The following is a 19,685-nucleotide window of genomic DNA, read 5'->3' as shown; positions in this document are numbered from 1 at the left end:
CCTACCAGTCTGAATAGCCTGCCTTTCTTTAGTCCATCCTTGCCTTCTGTACATAGAGGTCAGTTTCAGATTCACATTTGGGACACATCTGGGTTATGAAACATCATTGCTGTGGAATATTCCCTAAAAATTACAGTACCAGTAAAGTGCATGAACACTTTTATAGCTCTTGTTATTGAATGTCAGAGCAGCAGACAGAAATTTCTGGTTCCACTGGGATGCAATTCCTAATATGCTGAGCTGTGAGTTGCTATTAAAGCAAATGAAGTTTTACATAATCTTTTCCCCCAACAGCTACTGTTTCTGATAAAAGTGCACACTAAGGTGTGATACAAATATCCTTCAAATTATTTACTGTGTATAATTATTTACAATGTTTAATTAGAAATATTATACTCTTGGTACAAGGCACTTAGAATTTGTTCCTGTATCTGAACAGAACCTAACTAAATCTTCCTTTGTGAAAACAAGTCTCCAAATGACCAGGGGTTAGCTGTTTTATAAATAAAGTTTTATTGGAATACAGCCACACTAATTTGTTAGCTTATTGTCTGCTTTCCTTCTATAAAAGCAGAGTTAAGCAATTGTGACAAAAACTGTATGGCCCACAAAGCCTAAAACATTTATTATCTAGCCCTTTGTAGAGAAAGTCTGCAAACTCACAAACCATATTAACATGGAATAACTGAATACCACAGTGGTCTTCTATAATTTTTATTATAGGCAGGATCTTTGATTATGAATGATACTTTGAAGGACTTTAGAGTATAAAAGAAGAGGGGAATTCAGGAAAATAAAGTGTTGGGATAAAATCAGACAAGTTAATGGCACAATAGAAAGAGTGAAGCATTAGAAAAAATGTATTAGTATGTGAACAATTATAGCAAGGATGAATGCATCCTAAATACTACAACACCATATTTTAAAAGCATGTAACTTACCAGAGGAACAGTTTAAAGAACGGCCCCAGTACATTTATTAAAAATAAATTAGAAGACAATTTCATGTAGTTGTATAAAAGTCACTTTCTGATGCTCTTAATTTGCACTTCCCCATTACAACTTATAGCTACACCATCTGCCAAATGAAATTTATTATATATATATTTTTCTTTATTGAGTTAACATTGGTTTATAACACTGTATATGATTTAGGGGAACAAGTTCACACCTCAGAGGAACCTTTGAAGATGATTGGCTTATACATTCAATCATGTCCTTGAACAGAAGACCTGTATGAGGGTCATTCATTTGCACATTCACAAAGTTACTGTGTGAGTACAATCAGGAAGCATCAGTCATTCTCTGAGAGTGGGTGACAACTGCAAGGAAGAAATGTTGCCTATAGCAAACCTTGGATGGTAAAAATTAAACAAGAGTCTGAAGAGTTTATCAGGCAAAGAAAATATAACAAGGACATGTCATTTTTCTATGTCTACAGCTTTTGTGAAGAAATCTCAGAGTTGGAATTCTAAGATCACACAATATAAGATAGAGAGTAGGGAATAATAAATTAAGAAGCTGGCAAGAGCTTTATAAACCATTTGAAGCAGAGAGAATTCACCCTGCTGGCAATGGGCAGTCACTGAAGATTCTAGACAAGAGAAAGACATGATGATCTAAAGGCCACTAGGGAATTTATGGAAGACAGATTCCAGGGCAAGAAGATAAGATGGAGGTAGCAAGATGGATGGGGCCACTGTAACAGTCTTGGGGGTGAGGTGAGGGAACAAAGCTTTGCTGCATAGAAAGGACATCAAATGCCTCACATGTATCAAAGGATCTGAAGTCTAGAAGGGACATAAAGTACAGGGTTTAGGAAAACCAAAGTTAATTATTAAAGTACTATCTGGGCAGTCCCCTACTCAAGAAAGGGGGCACTGAAAAATGTGCACTGTGACTTGTCAATAGTTAGTATAAGAGATTTTTCAGGGCCCACTTAAATGTTATACATGGACTTCCCTACCCCACCCCCAACAAAAAAGAATCTGTTAATCTTTTCTGCTGAGCCCCTAAAGACTTCCTCAACCTGCCTAATCTTTATTGCTAAGCATATTGCCCCAAGAAAGCTATTAAATGGATGATAAGACATGGATTCCATATCTAATCTTTTTACAAATTTGTGATGTCTGGAAGCAATAGGAATACTTAAGTAGACACAAGGTTCAAATACACTGAATACTTTATATATGATACAGATGAAATTAACTTACTATGAGCCTGAAATACTGCATCACAATATATAACAAGGGTTTTTAAAAAGTATTTTTAAAAATTGTTTCTTCTAGCCAGTTAAATAGAGTGATAAGATTGAGGAATTCATTTCTTGCAAGTACATAATTCATGGCAAACGTCCAAATCTTGCTAAAGGAATTCATAGAATCATAAGCTTCCCCAGGACAGGAGCTGTACCATGCACTGGCAGTGCAGGGAGAGGATCCAGTGGACACCCAGAATTATTCTTTACAGATCCTTTAAGAGTGCTAGCCAGGGAGAGACTCAGCATGGGGGTGCCCAGGTGGATCATATGCGTGTAGGGGAGAACTCTGGGCTCCTGTTTCTTTAAGGCTTCCAGTTTGATTTTAATGAGTAATAGCAGCTTCTGAGTCAACTGGGAAGTGCTTAGGTGTACTGTGTACTTTGTCACCAGAATTGCAGCTGCTCAACAGATGGAAATTACCCATATTCTGATGTTTGCCATAATTATGTACTTGCAAGAAATGAATTCCTCAATCTTATCACTCTATTTAGCCAGTTAGAAGAAACAACTTTTATTTGATTTTATAAAACTGCAATATGACTGGATAGAAGAGAGAATGGTGGGTGGGAGTTATGCTCTGCACCCACCCACATAGATGGGTGTCAAATATTAGCTGCAAATAAGAGTTCTCTCTAATGTCTTAATGATTTACAACACAATTAAGTAGATATCTGATTCCATCCCTGGAAACCAAAAAAAAAAAAAAAAAAAACCAACACTTTTCCACTCTTTACTGATTGCTACAATTTGGATCCACAAAAGACAAACAAGATATATTGACATATGCTGGAGGCCAACACAAACTTCAGAGATTGCCACATGGCAAAAATAAACTTCAGGGGAAAATACAACCCAATGCAGCCCCCGAAAGGCACAGTTGGCCCTGGCAGTGCCTCCTGAGTTTGTGTTGCTTTTGCCTCTTGGAGACTTGCTGGAAAATGTTCAAGCTCTTGATCAGGCAGCATGGAACTGCATTATTAGGAGCAATATTCTGCTGTGCTTGCTACTACACTTAAGAGCAGGAATCTAAAATGGTTGAAAAAGTCTCTTCAAGGAGATGAAAATCAGGCACTATAAAAACATTAACTTGTTTTCTTACACATTTAATTCCCCCTTGCTGATTTTGTTCATAATGTTAGGTTTTAGCAATGAGATTAGTTAACATTGTCATGTTGAGTTCAAAACTTAATATATTTTCTTTAATTAACTATGAATTAAACATGTTAAGGAAACAAATTGACCATTTGTTGGGAGTTTAGATTGTGATTTTCATTTTATGTGTGGTAATTCTGTATGCTTTCCAAACTCTACATAATAAGTATTTTATATGTTCATAATATTTTTCACAATTTTACTTCGTTAAAAAAAAACACATTACAAGCTCCCATGTTTTTTGGAAAGATGGAACCAAGAAATAGGAGAGCAACAGAAAAAAGAAGTAGTCTTCCATTAATCCTTTTGCCAAGACAAAGCATCAATCTGTTATAGGACAGGGAGAGGGGCAGCCCAAGCCCCGCAAACCTGCCGGGGGAGGTTCCCTACCCCACCCAAGGGAAGGTGGAGCTGAGCAGGAAGAGGAGAAGCAGAAGAGAGGGAGGAAGGAAGCAGGATGGAGCCAGAAGGAGCCCTGGAGGAGGTGCATGGAGCCTAGAGACACGTAAAAAAACTGCGCTTGTCTTTTGGTTGTGGACTGGGTGACACAGATGTGGGTGAGACCCATGGGGAGGTGACAATGGCAGCTTTTATCTTGATGTTGATTTTGCTCTTTTCCTTCCGGTCTTGTCTGCTTGTTTCTGACCCTTTGCTGTGGGTCCCCACTGGAAGATGCTTTAGACTTGTGGCAGGCTTTGGGGCCTTGCTCTGGACCAATCCCATATGGATGGACTTTTACCCACGAGGGGACGGGTAACTTTGGGTGCTTGATTTAGAAACTAGATTATTTGCCTTTCCTGTATTGTTTCCTAGTTTTATTAAAGTTCCTTCCTCTTAAAGTCTCCTATGTTTTCTGTTGATGCGGCGGATGGCAGAACCCATGTAGAATAGGCAGGTTTGCGGGGTTTGGGCTGCCCCTCTCCCTGTCCTATAACAATTCCACAATACACCAAGCAATAGCAAAATTATCGTTTTTTTTCAATAAGATTTGTTTATTTATGCACACAGGAACTGGGGTACAGGCCAGAGGTACAGGGGTGAGAGGATTCACCAGAAATAGAATGGGGAGCAGAACAGGCAGATTGACAGAAATATACTGTTGAGGGGAGCAGCAGGCAAGACAGGAAAGGTCTGTTGCACTATGTGTGTCACCTCCCTGGCCGGGGATCAAACTCATGCTGAAGTGGCTGCAGACATCTTCATAGTATAAGACTTATCCCCTTGTGCCACCAGAGAGGCCCCAATAGCAAAATTATCCTAATTACTTTATCCTGTTACTGTTCACCTAAATTCTAGAGTTAAAACTGTGAAACTTCTGCAGCTTCAATTTCAGATCTTTTTTGCCTTTGGCCTCATCTCTGACTTGAATGATAAGGAAAGAAGAATGCCTTTCAACCTTTGCATAGAGCTCTTTCACAGCTAGCAAAGTAGGTGATTCACATTTCCAATGCAAATGAAGGGATTTGTTTCTGCCTTTTGAAAGCTGAGAAGTTGGAAGAGGAGGGCTACCTTTATTGAAGAAAAAATGCAGACCTTAAATTGGTAGGGAATGCTGAATTTTTTTAAGATTTCATTTTTATTTTTACGTAGAAGAACTGGGGTACAGGCCAGAGGTGCAGGGTGTGAGAGGATTCACCAGAGACAGAGTGGGGAGCAGAAAAGGCAGATCTACTGAAATACACTGCTGAGGGAGCAGTGGGAGAGACAGGAGAGGTCTGCTGCACAGTGTGGGTTAGTTCCCTGGCAGGTGATTGAACTCATGTTGCAGTGGCGATCGATAGGTTGATATTGCTGAGACGTTAACACCCTGTGCCACTAGGGAGGCCCAGGAACATTGTGTTTTTATATTTATAACTCTCCTGACTTCTTTTAAATGCAATGCCCTTGTTGAGAAGGCAGGTTTTCTTTGCTAGAGTACCAATTATGACTGCTGGCCATTGGGATGGCGGTTCTTGTGATGTTTCCTTTATTCTTCTAAGCAGTTCTATCTTTAGACCCTAACTTCCTCTCTGGTGCTGACAACTGATCTAATCTAATCAATAAGGTAACATAACCAGACTTGTCTAACCCCACCACATATTTGCCCTGATTGCTTTTGGCCATTTTGTGACTTTCATATTTTCTAAGACATTCATCTTTTCGGGATTATCCCGATTAAAAATGACCCTGGGACCATTCATGGATACAGGTGCCAGCTTTTTTCAGGTCCTCAACTACTAATATGGTCGGAACTAAACCAAGAGCAATAACATGGCCTTAGAGGCCACACTACTGCATTTCCCAGGGCCATGAAGATGGACTGTGTAAAGGCTAAAGAAATATTTCTATTTTATTCCAGAATGAGGACGCTTAAACATCAGTGCCTGATGAATACCTGGGGGTCATCTTAAAAGAATAGCTATTCCAGAAATATCAATAACTTGTGACTGACTATCCCTAGATTACCTAGCACCCCCCCCCCCCAATCTGAGAATGAAGACGTTCTCTCCTGCATATTCCACACTCTGTTTTTTCCTATATAATCTTCCTTTGCTAGCCATTCTAAGAGGCAATCTGTTCTTGAGTACTGGCTCTATGTCCTCCTGATGTGGCACTGATTGCTGAGAAAATGCTTCCTTTGTGAAAACAGTCTCATGGTGCAGTTTGGCCTTCTGAGTGCAAGCGATATGACCCAGTTAGGTCAGTAACACTAGGTCTCAGATAGAAACAAAAGGATTTAAAATTAAAGAATAATTTCACAGTATTAAAAAAAATTAAGTGAGGGCTAGTTAGTAGATACAAAACAAGGAAAAATACCTAAAACATTTTCTTAATAAGGAAAACTGCATTCTTTAAGAGAGGAAGTTTATTGACTCATAACTACATCATTAGCTGTTAAGACATGAGAGTGGTAGTAGAAAAGAAGCAGTAGTAGAAAATAATAAAAGAAGTTGTATTACTTTTTAGAATGTTAGTTTTTTTTTTTTTTTAAGGATTGATTTATTTATCCATACAAGAGCTGGGGAATAGGCCAGAGGTGTGTGTGTGTGTGTGTGGCGGGGTGGGGGTGTGTATGTGTGAGAGGATTCACCAGAGACAGAGTGGGGAACAGAACAGGCAGACTGACTGAAATACACTGCTGAGGGGAGCAGTGGGTGAGACAGGAGAGGTTTGCTACACCATGTTTGTAGCTCCCTGGCCTGGGATAGAACTGCAGATAGCTGCATAGCGCTTTGTCTTAACCCCTTGAGCCCAGAAATGTTAGTGTTTCTGAAGATAGTTCAAATGTGCTCTGTATGATATCTGGTTTTAAATTCCTTTTTAAGGTATTAGTATTTGACATTTTAACATAGTAACATGTTTTCCAATAACCTCAAAGGAAGGGAGACATCTATTTCTTTCCCTCTATGGTTTGGCTTCTAAAGATTTTTATGAATTTTTTTTTTTTTAAATTTACAACTTAATATTCCAGTTGGGAACTGTCTTTTTTTTAAATTTACTTTTTCAATGAAATACCCAAAGGTACCCATCCCCTCATAGCCCCAAATGTCCAGCCAAACAGGGTTGGGCCAAAGAGGGCTGCTAAGACCTGAATGTTTGCCACAAGTCTAAGGTACCTTCCAGCAGGGAACCACGAGAAAGGGCAGAAGGAACCAGGCAAGTCTGGAAGGAAATCAAAGTACAAATCAAGGTAACAGTTGCCTTTGTCAGCTTCCTCAAGGGTCTCTCAGTCTCTTTCAAGTGTCTCTGCATGTCTTGGCGCCAGCTGTCTCCCTCCTTGTCCACAAAGCCCAAGGCTGAGAAGCAAGCACAGCGTCCTCATGTCTCTCTGCTCCACGTGCCTTCTCCCAGTCTTCTCTCCAAATATCCTCTCCCTGGTCCTTCCTAGCCTCCCCTTGCCACCTCACCATTCCTTAGGTGTGGCAGGGAAACTGGAAGCTCTCCTTTCTGTGGCAATTACACTGTTCTGGTCATATGTAATTATTTTAGTTTTATTTGGGATGACCACTTACTTCCATCTGCAATTTGCCAGTGGAAATATTTTTCTTTCCCTAAAAGAATAATGTCACTTTGATTCTAAGTTCCCAAGAGCTATAAGAATCAACTGCGAAGTGTTATGTCTGGATAACAGCATCAGAATCATGTGAAGATATGTTGGAAATGTAAATTCTCAGAACTCATCCCAGTTTACTCAATAAAAAACTTTGAAACCTGTGTCTCCACAAGCCCTTCATGTGAGCCTGGTGCTAGCTCCAGTTTTAGAAACACCTATCTGTATACCCCTAAGTTTTGTCTTGTTCACATGTAAGTAAAGTGAAATAATTCAGGAGAAATATGTTTTTACTCATATGTGGAATACAGAGAAACAAAACTAAGGGTTAGACCGGCCAAACTAAGGACAAGTGCTAGAAGTCTTATGGAACTGATGCTGCTGCTGGGGAACAGGAGGGTGTAGTGTAAGTGTGGGGAAGGGTGCACAATGGCCTATGGTGGAGGATTGTGGATGCCTTGGTGGTGGGTGTGGTATGGTAACATATATCTGAAGAGGTAGGGGTTCTACATTTCTCAACATATACAGTGTTATAAATCAACATTCCCTTGATAATAATAAAAAAGTAAAACATGTAAATATCTAAAATTAATTAAGAGGAAAAAAATAACAATAACACAGGATCACGTGATGAAGTGCATTGAAGAAGATATTTTAGAGTGTGTGAGCAAGATACCAAAAACATTAAACTGAAACCGCAAACGTGGGAAGGAGCCAACCATGTGAAGAGTCAAAGTGAGTGTTCTAGGTGAGAGATGCTAATATCATGTCCTGTCTACAGGAATAAGTTTGTCATATTTGAAGGAGAGAAAGAAGGGAAGCATGGTTCGAGATGAAGTTCCAGGTGTCCTTCTGGCCAGATCATCTCAGGCCTTAGAGACTTCTTATGGTATAGAGCTGGCAATAGGAACAGTTGCAGGCTCAAGCAGGCTGTTGTGACTATAATAAAAGGGACATTTTGACTGCTGGAAAGAAGGCACTATAGGGAGGGGTTGGATGCAGCTCACTTAGAGGCTCTTGCAGTTATTCAGGCAAGAGAGAATGAAAGCTTGCACTGGATGGTGAGAAGTGGTTGGCTGTTGGAGGTAAAGTTGATTGCTATGGGTCTTGTATAAAGGTAAGGGAATGAAGCAATTAGGTTGCTATTTAGCTCATATTGTGTTCTTGTTTCTCATTCTTCCATGATTTAAATTTCCTTTCAGGTTTTTCTAATAGAAGTCTTACAGGTTTGCTGAAAACTAAACACAGGTGTGCCACATAACACCCGTCATTACTGTAGCAGATGCAGGCTGGCTGTAAAATAACACCCTCTGTGTATGAGCAACTTGAGAGGCTTTTGTGCTTGTTGAGGTTGACTACCTTGACTTCACAGTCTAATGCCCCTTGTTCTCTTCGGAATGGGATATGATCTACCTATTCCTTTAATGAAGTCTTCCACCTACTTTAGTGATATACCTTTCAGCATTCTAGAACACTGCTATTATTACTAGAGGGTCTGGAACAACAGGCAGGCAGAGTAATAAATGAGCATGCGTGAGACAGGAGCCGTTCTTATGCAAGGCTCCTCCCGTGTTCTTCCATTATGCTGCTATGACTCTGACCACTGATTCTCTCACATTAGAGAAATTAAAAAGAAGTGGTCTCCTTGTTTCTATTCTGGGCATCCTCCATCTATTCCCCATACTTTATCCAGAGTCTATCCAACCTATCTAATCATATAGCCTACCTTACTGAACATCCCCCAATGTCTTCCCATTGCTCTTGCAATAAACACCCCAAATTCTTATCAGAGCAGGTATAGTTCTGCTCAGTCTTTCTCTTGCCTTCTTTAGCCTCCTCTCCAGAGTTGGTGTTCCCTGTGTCCTGTACATCAGTCACACTGGGAATCATTTTGTTGCTGGAATTCTGTGCTTCTCTGACCATTAGGATTTTGGATAGACACTTGTGTCAGTCATACTTTGCTGCCCAATCCCTTTAACCTTGCTGGTTCCCTCATCATTCAGATCTCTGGAACCCTGTGTTAACAGGGTCCTTATTCTCTAATAACAGGCTTTCTTTCCTTCAGAACACTTGCCTCAGTTTTCCAGGCCTTTATATCTGTATTTCTCAACCTTTGTTGAAACCAGACCACTAGCATCTGCACCTGAAGAGAACTTGTTACATAGGCAAATGCTCATCTATCCCAGACTTACTGAATCAGAACTCGGAATGAGGCCTAGCATCTTTCTTTTAATAAGCTCTCCAGCTTATTCTGATGAAAGTTCAAGTTAGAGATCTGTATTTTCAGATGGCAACAAGCATAGGTCTCTCTTTTTTTTCCATAATTTTTTATTAAAGATTTATTTATTTTTATACAAGAACCAGGGTACAGGCCAGATGTGTGGGAGGGTGAGAGGATTCACCCAAGACAGAGCAGGGAACAGAACAGGCAGACTGACCGAAATACACTGCTGAGGGGAGCAGTGGGCGAGACAGGAGAGGTCTGCCACACCATGTGGGTATCTTCCCAGCTGGCCAGGATGGAACCCGCACTGCAGTGGCTGCGGACAGCTTCACGGTGCTGCGCTCAACCGCCTGCGCCACCAGGTAAGCCCAGTATCTTTTTGCTCAAAATTTCATGCACAAACTTCCAGTACAGTTTCTGGATTCATAATATGCTCTCAGTAATTATTTGTTTAGGGAATAAAATATAGAAAATTGAATCCTCAGCTACTTTTAGGTAGATATAATCTTTCACTAGAGCAGCTAAGATATCCAGAAATTCAAGTAAATACATTACACGCTGTAAGTGTAATATATTTCTAGAATCATTGAATTTTGACTTCATCAGACTCTCTATTAATAGACATGTCCAGTGGATCTTAAGCAGACAAATGATCTCATTGTTTTTTTTAATTTATTTAATGAGCTGAAGTGTGGTATAATTTTTGGGGGGAAGTAACAGTCATTGATAAACTTAATAATTCTTGACAATGTATACTCATTGAAAAATATCTGATAGAAAGAAAATGCAATAAATGACCTTTTCACATATCTGGGGGTGACACTGACCTTTTTGTGATATAGTAATAGATGTGATATCCAATTTTTCATAATGAAAATTTTTCATAGGCCCTCAAACATGAATAATGGAATTTCAAAATTTTATTTTATTTTTTTTAAGATTTATTTATTTATACAAGAACCTAGGTTCAGGCCAGATGCACGGGAGGGTGAGAGGATTCACCAGAGACAGAGTGGGAAACAGAACAGGCAGACTGACAAAATACACTGCTGAGGGGAGCAGTGGGGGAGACAAGAGAGGTCTGCTGTGCCATATGGGATTCTCCCTGGCTGGTGGGGATCGACCCACGCTGCAGAGGTTGTGCACAGCTTCACAGTGTGGGCTCAACCGCCTGCGCTACCAGGGAGCCCCTTAAAATAAAATTTTAAAAACAATCCTCACATAGAAAAATTTTCCTTTCTTAAGGTGGTGGTCCTAAACATGTCTTGGACTTTTTTGATTCTGTCTTCTTTTAAAATCCTGACTCCTTATAAAAATATGTCAGAGGGCTTCTGTGTCCTTTTATTAAAGACTTCTTAGTCCATAAACCCTCAGGAGAGTGGTGCCCTCTCTTCACAAACCTACCTACTGGGCTCACGTGGGGTTTGCTCCTGTTCCTTTGATCAAGAGAGACCCTGGCGGTGGAACCAGGGCAAATATTGCCCTCTGGCTCTGCCAGTCAGGTAGGTGCAGCCTGTGGCACACTGGCTCTTTGTGATGACTTTGTGCTGAAGGGTGCAGGTGGCTGGTTCCTTTGTCTCAGCAATCAATGTGCTTGGAAAAAGAAACTGGAATAATTCACTTTCTGCTAAAACTTATTACATCATGCTAATTAAAGTTATTTATTTACTAGGGACAGGGATGTGCATGAGTCCTTTGGGCCTGTGTTAGGAGCACAGTAGCCTGAAAGGATGGTTTTAAGTTTCTAAGTAGGGGAAAATGTCTAACAGGTTCTGAGAGTGAAATTTGATCTCCATTCTACAACTGGATTTGAACTTTTTTCAAATACGGGGTTGGCATTTACTCATCTCTACAGTGCCCTGATTTCAGTCTAGTACCTGAAATAATACTTGGAGAGCAGCCATATGGAATCTTTTAAACTTTTGTATTTTTATTTATTTTTTTTGAACAGTTTACCACTTTTTTTTTTTTTTTGAAATTTATTATTTATTTATACAAGCACTGGGTACAGTCAGAAGCATGGGAGGGTGAGAGAATTCACCAGAGCCAGAGCGGGGAGCAGAGCAGGCAGAAGGACCGAAGTACACTGCTGAGGGGAGCAGCGGGAGGCAGGAGAGGTCTGCGCGCCATGTGGGACCCTCACCAGCGGCCGGGGATCGAACCGGTGCTGCGGAGGCTGCGGGCAGCTTCGCAACCCAGCGCTCAACCGATGCGCCACCAGGGAGGCCCTAAATTTTGTATTTTTAAACTTAGCACACTCACAATATTTACCACGTCAAGCAGCAAAGCAGTGATATCCTCGGCCATGACAGCAACTAGAACCTCAGTCATTTGAGCATGAAGCTAACATATGGCAACTTTGCACCCAGAGAAGTTTCTAAACTCAGAGAATTCTCATCCAGTAGTAAGACACAAAGGTTACACTGTCTACTGTGCCTTTAAAATCAAGACCTCTTAATTTTGTTGATATATGAAGTTCTCATGAAATTTGCTGAAACCAAGTTTCCCAATAAGCAGTACTATTTTCCTATTAAATTCCATTACATACACATTTCTGTATGCAGTAAAATTAAAATCCCTTAAAAAGTTGTTAATTTCTAGGGCCTCCCTGGTGGCACAAGGGGTTAAGCACAGCACTATGAAGCAATCCACAGCCTCTGCAGCACGAGTTTTATCCCCGGCTGGCCGGGAGAGACCCATGTGGTGCAGCAGACCTCCCCTGTCTTGCCCGCTGCTCCCCTCAGCAGTTTATTTTACTCAGTCTGCCTGTTCTGTTCCCCACTCTGTCTGTGGTGAATCCTCTCACCCCCCGTATCTCTGGCCTGTACCCCGGCTCTTGTATGCATAAATAAATCTTTAAAAAAAAAAAAGTTGTTAATTTCTAGAACAATGCCTCCTACAGAGTAAGAGAGGAATAACTTCTTGTTAAGTGAATAAATGAACAGAAATGTTTGTCAGACTTGTGACATTTTGGTTATCACAGGTGGCTAGTTATAATATCTGGAGACTCATAAAGATCTCCCCAGGAATCTACAAAATTTGCTTATGTCAGGAGGTCAGTTTTCAAAATTAAATACTTTCCTTTTCTCAGCAATGGTGCTTAGTCTTTACATGCAGTAGAATCATGTAAAGCCCAGGACCTGCCTTGTTAATAAGCATCTGATTGGAGTCCTGGTGGGAACCCATTTGTAGAAATGCTATCTTTAAGTCTGGTGTTTGTGAAATGCTATAATATTTTATTTTACCACCAGGGAGTTCCAATTAATACTTGGAATCTGGGCTTCCCCTGGTGGCACAGTGGTTGAGTGCTGGGCTGTGAAGCTGCCACAATGTCTGCAGTGCCGGTTAGATCCCCGGCCACCGGCGAGGGTCCCACATGGCACACAGACCTCTCCTGCCGCGCCCGCTGCTCCCCTCAGCAGTGTACTTCGGTCCTTCTGCCTGTTCTGCTCCCTGCTCTGGCTCTGGTGAATCCTCTCACCCTCCCGCACTTCTCCTGTACCCAGTGCTTATATGAATAAATAAATAAATCTTAAAAAAAACAAACAAACAAACTTAGAATCTAAGGTTTGAAAAGGGACCTGGCTATAGAAGATAAACTGCAAGTCCTCAATTTGGTCATTCAAAATATGACATGAAATAAGGATCACCAGAATTGTAGACTCTTCTTTGGAAATATATTCCCCTAAGATATGGCAGTACATTTGCTTGAACAAATGTAGTGCCATAACCTTCAGTCAGAATGTATTAATCCCTTTCTTATAAAATAACTCCCTGTACTGTTTTGTACAAGAAGAGAAAGGAAAGTAACAAAATTTGGGAACCTTTATGTATTCCTGTTTTATAATTGGCCTACACTATGATATGAATCCATGATGCTCCAAGTATCATCTGTGGTCATTTTATATTTTTCTAATTAACTTCCCTTTTAAGTTTTTCGTATGTGAAAGCAAATATTTTTTGGCTAGTTCTGCTTTTCTAATCTTTTCATATGTGTCCAAATAAAAAATGAACATTTATGTTTTACCTAAAATTATTTCAGGTACCAAAGTCATCCAGGTACCCCTTCGTGGGATACAGTCAGAAAAAGACACTAGGCCTTACCATCACAATATTTACATTCTACTTTGGCAAATCAAGCATCTGTGTATGAAATAATTAAGACAGGCCAGGAGGACTTAAGTTGTTGGTGGGAAGGGAAAGTCACCAAAAATTTTTAGGAGACTAATTTCTAATATTTTAGAGCAATAACATTAAATTTATTTTTTTGCTTTGACATAGTAATTTCACTTCTGTACACTAATTTTATATATTAAAAAAATGGGGCCATCTCAAAGATCAAAATGAGGGAAATGATCACAATATTTCTATATCCTTAAATACTACAATGTCATTAAAATAAACTTTAAGAAAGACGCTTGAATGGTATGGGAAAATAGTTGCAATGTAATGCCAGGTGTGTAAAATAAGATACAGTATGATCTCAACTATGTAAATAGAATTCATAGAAGTTGGAAATTAAACTTTTTTCTGAGTGGTGAGATAATAGATAACTTTTATTCTTCAATCTCATATTTTTATAGATACCTGAGGATGACATTTTCTCAACTTATAATTATCTGAATATATAAAATATAATAATTTATTAAACAACTATATTTCATAGTGAGGCAATAAATATTTTTAAGGCAAAAATAAACAAGTAATTAATATGGGCTAATTAAAATCATACTGCAGTTGAGGAAGGATTCCATGAGAAAAGTGAGGAATCAAAACTAGGAAACTTTTAAATAATACAAAGGCAACAAAAAATGATTTGGTAATGACCAGTGTGTGGAGTAAGTGCCTATTTTCAGTAAAAATTCCTGATGCTCATATTGTGATTACACTGACGAACAAAAGAAGGGAATGTGGAGATCCACGATGAAAATTTCCCATTGAATATTCATGGTTACATGAGATCGACATAAATTAATTTGAAACAGAATGAATCACTTTATGAAGATGAAGAAAAGCCTTCTAGAGAAAGAATTGAAGGACAGAAAGAACCTAGAGATTGAAAAAGAAACAAGCAGATAAATGGTGGGGATCTGCAGTACAGGAACACCCCTAAGAGAAGACAAGAGTAGGTAGGGCTCTTTGGTGACATTTGCTTGAGTTTTTGTCAGAGAAGATTCTGACTCTGGTCTCACTCATAGCAGGAATCTAGAAAACTTAAATAAGGGACAAGGAAAATGAATAACTATAAGAAAGTGAAAATCAAAATCAACAAAAAACTATGAACCAGAGACACTTTTAGGGGGGCGGGGGCGGGAGGGGAGGGATTGGGGTCAGAATGGGGGGCTGCAATTGTATGGGGAATATAACAATAAAATTTATAAAAAAAAAATGCACACATTGTCCAAAAATGAAAAATGATGTAAAACATATATAAAATTTAAAAAATGAACATAAAATATATATATTTGTAAATAAAAAAAAAAAGAGAAGATTCTGACTCATGGAGATGTCAGTGAGTATAGATAGGGACTATGGTTTTGCTATCTGGGTTACCTGGTTACCTGTGGAGAGTAGATTTTAATCTGATCATAAAAGTGAGGTCTAAAAGTCTGAGATAAGGGGCCTCCCTGGTGGCACAGGGGTTAAAGTCTCAGTGCTATCAAGATATTGCCAGCCACTGCAGCATGAGTTCGATCCCATGCCAGGGAGCTAACCCACATGGCTCATCAGACCTCTCCTATCTCATCCCCTGCTCCCCTCAGCAGTGTATTCCAGTAGATCCACCTGTTTTGTTTCCCACTGTGTCTGGTGAATCCTCTCACCCCCACACCTCTGGCCTGTACCCCAGTTCTTGTATGCATAAATAAATAAAAATAAACCTTTAAAAAAATAAAAGTCTGAGATAAGGTCCTGATTTCTTCAGGAATCTAGTAGTAAAGAGCTGCTATATTACAGCTAAAGTAGATGAAGGGAAAGCAGTTGTAACTATGCTGAGAGGAGGGTCCCAGGAGTAGGTTAGCAATGTGCTGGCAGAGGCAGTTGGGAATCATGATTTGCGAGCGGAACTGAGTCAGAGTTGAGTAACAGGAAAATACCACATGGGTTTGTACACTCTTCTCTTATGCTGTGTACTGTTTCTTCTCTAAACTTCCCTCTCAGTGCAAAAGCTGTTTTTCCTGGTTGGCTTAACTTCAACTGCGCAGAAGGCACTTAGGCAAAAGGACACTGGTGCAGATCACAGTGTCCTTAGAGACACCTCTCTCCTCTCTTAATTTTCTTTGAGAGGAGGCAAATGAAGTCAGGGGTCCTGCTGGGTCTGCTTAAGTTGTTAGCTGTACCTTGTTCTTCACTATCTATCACTCTTTTGTGAGTCCTTATTTCATTCCCAGTCTCTGCATTCTCTCCATTATTTATCTATCCTGAACCCATTTGCCTCCTGCTTCTCTTGCAGAACACTCACATTCTCTTTTCTTTCATCTTCATCTTCTCTTCCCAAATGATCATGTTTCATTCAGGTCCTTTCAACAATGTACGTCCCGCTACCTCTAACCACTCTCTAGCATCTGTTCCGCTTACCTTTTATTTTATGTGATTATTACCTTCTCTGACCTTCATTATCTGTCATATGTAATTAATATATTTAAAATGAATTTCTCAATATTTCATTACAATTTTATATCTCCTTAACTTCCCTCATCTCCTATTATATCCATCAATACTTCAGTTATTTTGACATCCCAAAGTAGTATCATATATATATATATATATATATATATATCTGTGTGTGTGTGTGTGTGTGTGTATATATATATATACTGTATTACCCACTATAAACTTTTCTTCCTCTCTGTTCAGGCTACATATTCATCCTGCCCTTTTTCCACCCAAGGTGTTTCTGTTTTGATTTCTTGTTTTCCATCTCCATTTCATTCTTTTAACCTTGGACCTTGAGTCTCTTTTATCTACATTTATTCCCTGGGAGATCTGAACTCCCCAAACCTGCTCCTCCTGTAAACTTTGTATCAGAAAATGTTGACTTTATTCTTCTATACCAAAACCCTTGGGATCATCCTTGTGTATTCTTTCTCTTACACCCCATATTTAAACCTTAGGAAATCTGATTGTTTTTCTGTTAAAGTATATCCAGAATCTGATCATTCCTTTTTTCTACCTCTCTATAATACCAACCTGTTTCAAACCACCATCATCTCTAACCTGGGTTATCAGCTTCTTGAGCTGTTTCTATTATGTTTTCACTGTTGTGCTCTCTTCAGACTGTTCTTGACACAGCAGACAGACTGATCATGTCACTCATGTACTCAATATCTGTCAATGGTTTTTCATCTCCAACATGGGAACGATGAGGTCCCACAATGGCTATAAGACCCTACATGTTCTGGCTCATTTAAGGCTCTGACCCAACTTCTCCTTCAGTCCTTCCTACTTTCCTTCCCAACACTGGCTCCCCACAACCTCTACAGGCAGGTACCTGCCTGGGGCTCTGAACTTGCTGTCCCCTTTGCTGAAATGCTCCCAATCAGATACCTGCAGAGCTTGCTAGCTCACTTCCTTCAAATTTTTTCTCTTATGCTGAATCTCACTGAGGCCTTCCTTGGCTGTTTTATATGACATTATAACTTCTCCTACTTTCTACACCCCCCACTCAATCCATTCTCTCCCTCTTTATTTATTCTTCATACCTTTCAGGTTCTAATAGTACACTGATTACTCATTTATCTTACATATTGACTGTATCCTCCTTTTATGAAGTGGTTCCATGAAGGTAAGAGTTTTACATGAAGGTAAAGGTTTTGTTTGGTTTACTGCTAAATGCTTAATACCTACATGAGTACTAGCCATGGTGAGAAGTTACTAAGAAATGAATAAGTGAATCCTCTTTCACTTCTATGTCTTTTTCGGGCCTCTTATATTTCATGCTAACCTTCCAGTTGTGACTTTAACCCCATTTTTGACCATATTTATTCCCGCTGCTTTTCTGTTGCCCAGTCCTTTATAACTTACACCTAGTTTCCTCTGTCACTTCTTTGGTTTGTTTCTCTTCCCTGAGTAAAAGACGTGGTAATGGTTCAGTGGTGCATACTTTTTTTTTTTTTTTTTTTTTTAAAGCTTCTCAGTTTCTGCTTTGGCTCAGCAAGGCTCAGCTCTCAAAATCTTTACTCTCATAGTTTTCAAATCTCTGTTCTATTATTCACAAACATACACAATATTTGCTGCATATAAGAAAACAGCTTAGGGGCCTCCCTGGTGGCGCACAGAGTTAAGAGGCAACCTATGAAGCTGTCCGTAACCACTGCAACACAAGTTTGATCCCCAGTCCCGGAGCTACCCACATGGTGCAGCAGACCTCTCCTGACTCACCTGCTGCTTTCCTCAGCAGTGTATTTCAGTCAATCTGCCTGTTCTGTTTCCACTCTGTCTCTGGTGTATCCTCTCACCCCTACCTCTGGCCTGTACCCCAGTTCTTATATGCATAAATAAATAAATCTTGGAAAAAAAAGAAAACAGCTTAGGGTGCTGGCCATATATAGTATGACCTATTTTCAAGAGGGAAATAGAGAAAGTGAAGTGTGTCCTGTAGGACAAGGGCAGATGACTGGGCCAGAAACACCTATTTTTGGGCTATTTCTTGGACTATAACTTTGATGAGAAGCCTTCAATCCACCAGTTCATGCTGCATCTATTAAAATAGAAATGTAGCTTTTAGTGATATTAGATCACTGTTTATGAAGCATGAGTGTTTCATGAGAGAATATGGTTAGCAACCTGTAGGAACATATTTACTCAATTTCTTATTCAAAGTTTCAGCTGAAGATTTCTATTTTTGGTCTTGCGGGTCATATATCTTACTTAGAATGACATAATGTTGGAGTATAAGCCACAAATGAGTGGTGAGTGGAATAACATATAATACGGGTATACCTGGTAATGAACGTCCTCTCATTGATGAAGATCCAAGAAGAGTACTGGTGAGCCATCATAGTTATCTTTTTCTCCTTTTTGAGATCATCTGAGGATACCCTAAAAATTTAGAATAATATTAATTGTATGTTCCTGTGATATAGCCATACACTAGTTTCTGACTTAAACTGAATTTTGTGTTGTGTGCCTAGTGTATAAAAGTATTTGGGGAATGTTTCAAAGTGTTTTACAGATGGGCATGGGAGTTGGGTCAGGAATGGAAGGAAATAGAAGAATTTTTTAACATGTGCCTGCTATGGATCTTCCACTCTGGTGGTGGGCTGGTTTGTAGAGGGTGTCTCATTTAATCCTCAGAGCATGCCAGCAGGCAGCTATGGTGTTGTCTCTATTTAAAACACCTTAGTAACTAAAGGAACACATAATTTGAAACAAGGTCTAAATGTCAACAAAACCTTTACTTTGTCATCTTTACCAAATTGTTACTGCAGTTTGAAAAAGGTAAGACAAATTATTTTGACCCTCTCTGAATTGATTTATTCTAAGAGTCTTTTCAAGTATTTTCTCCCCATGCCTGAAGGAATTTATATTGAGGATGACAAGTTCTCCAAAACCTTCAACTGTAAGAAAGTAAGGTTACAGTTGAGAGTTTGAATTCTAACTCATTTTGAGTCAGTTTCTAAAATGGCATTCTCTAAACCTTTTCTCAGAATTTCAATTATCACTTAACAATGTATTTTGGGAATAAGTAATAATGTGTTTTTTCTGCCCCCTGCCCAATTCCATATAAATTTAAAAATTTTTAAGATATTTTCCTCTGTTCTGATTACCTATTATGTGCTTATGAGAAAAAATCCATTTCATCTCTCTTGATATCAATTTCCCATTTTAAATTGAACATTTAGATTCTTCATATAATTTATGGAAAATCGTAGTAAATAAAGAGAAACACAAAATTTAATATTTGCAATCTTTAAAAACAGGTGATATAGAGAGCATTTGAAGAAATATTAGATGAGCCAGAAATATATAACTTGACATATGGTCCACTCCTTGTCATCAGTTTGAGAGACTGACAAATGT

General features: G+C 39.3%; 1 protein-coding gene across 2 annotated transcripts in view; it reads right to left on the bottom strand.

The window, feature by feature from the left end:
• Positions 1–18,664, bottom strand: part of RASSF6 (Ras association domain family member 6) — a gene marked incomplete at both ends in the record, with an annotated part of 37,791 nt that extends 19,127 nt beyond the window's left edge. For both annotated transcript variants that reach the window (XM_084233558.1, XM_084233559.1), the window contains one exon: positions 18,606–18,664. In XM_084233558.1, the coding sequence (XP_084089684.1) occupies positions 18,606–18,664 (59 nt within the window). The remainder of the gene's footprint in view (positions 1–18,605) is intronic.
• Between the last annotated feature and the right edge of the window lie 1,021 nt (positions 18,665–19,685).

Source organism: Talpa europaea (genome assembly GCF_964194135.1).
Source record: "Talpa europaea genome assembly, chromosome: 5".
In the NCBI taxonomy this organism is placed as follows: domain Eukaryota; kingdom Metazoa; phylum Chordata; class Mammalia; order Eulipotyphla; family Talpidae; genus Talpa; species Talpa europaea.
This window is presented reverse-complemented; position numbering and strand designations above follow the sequence as displayed.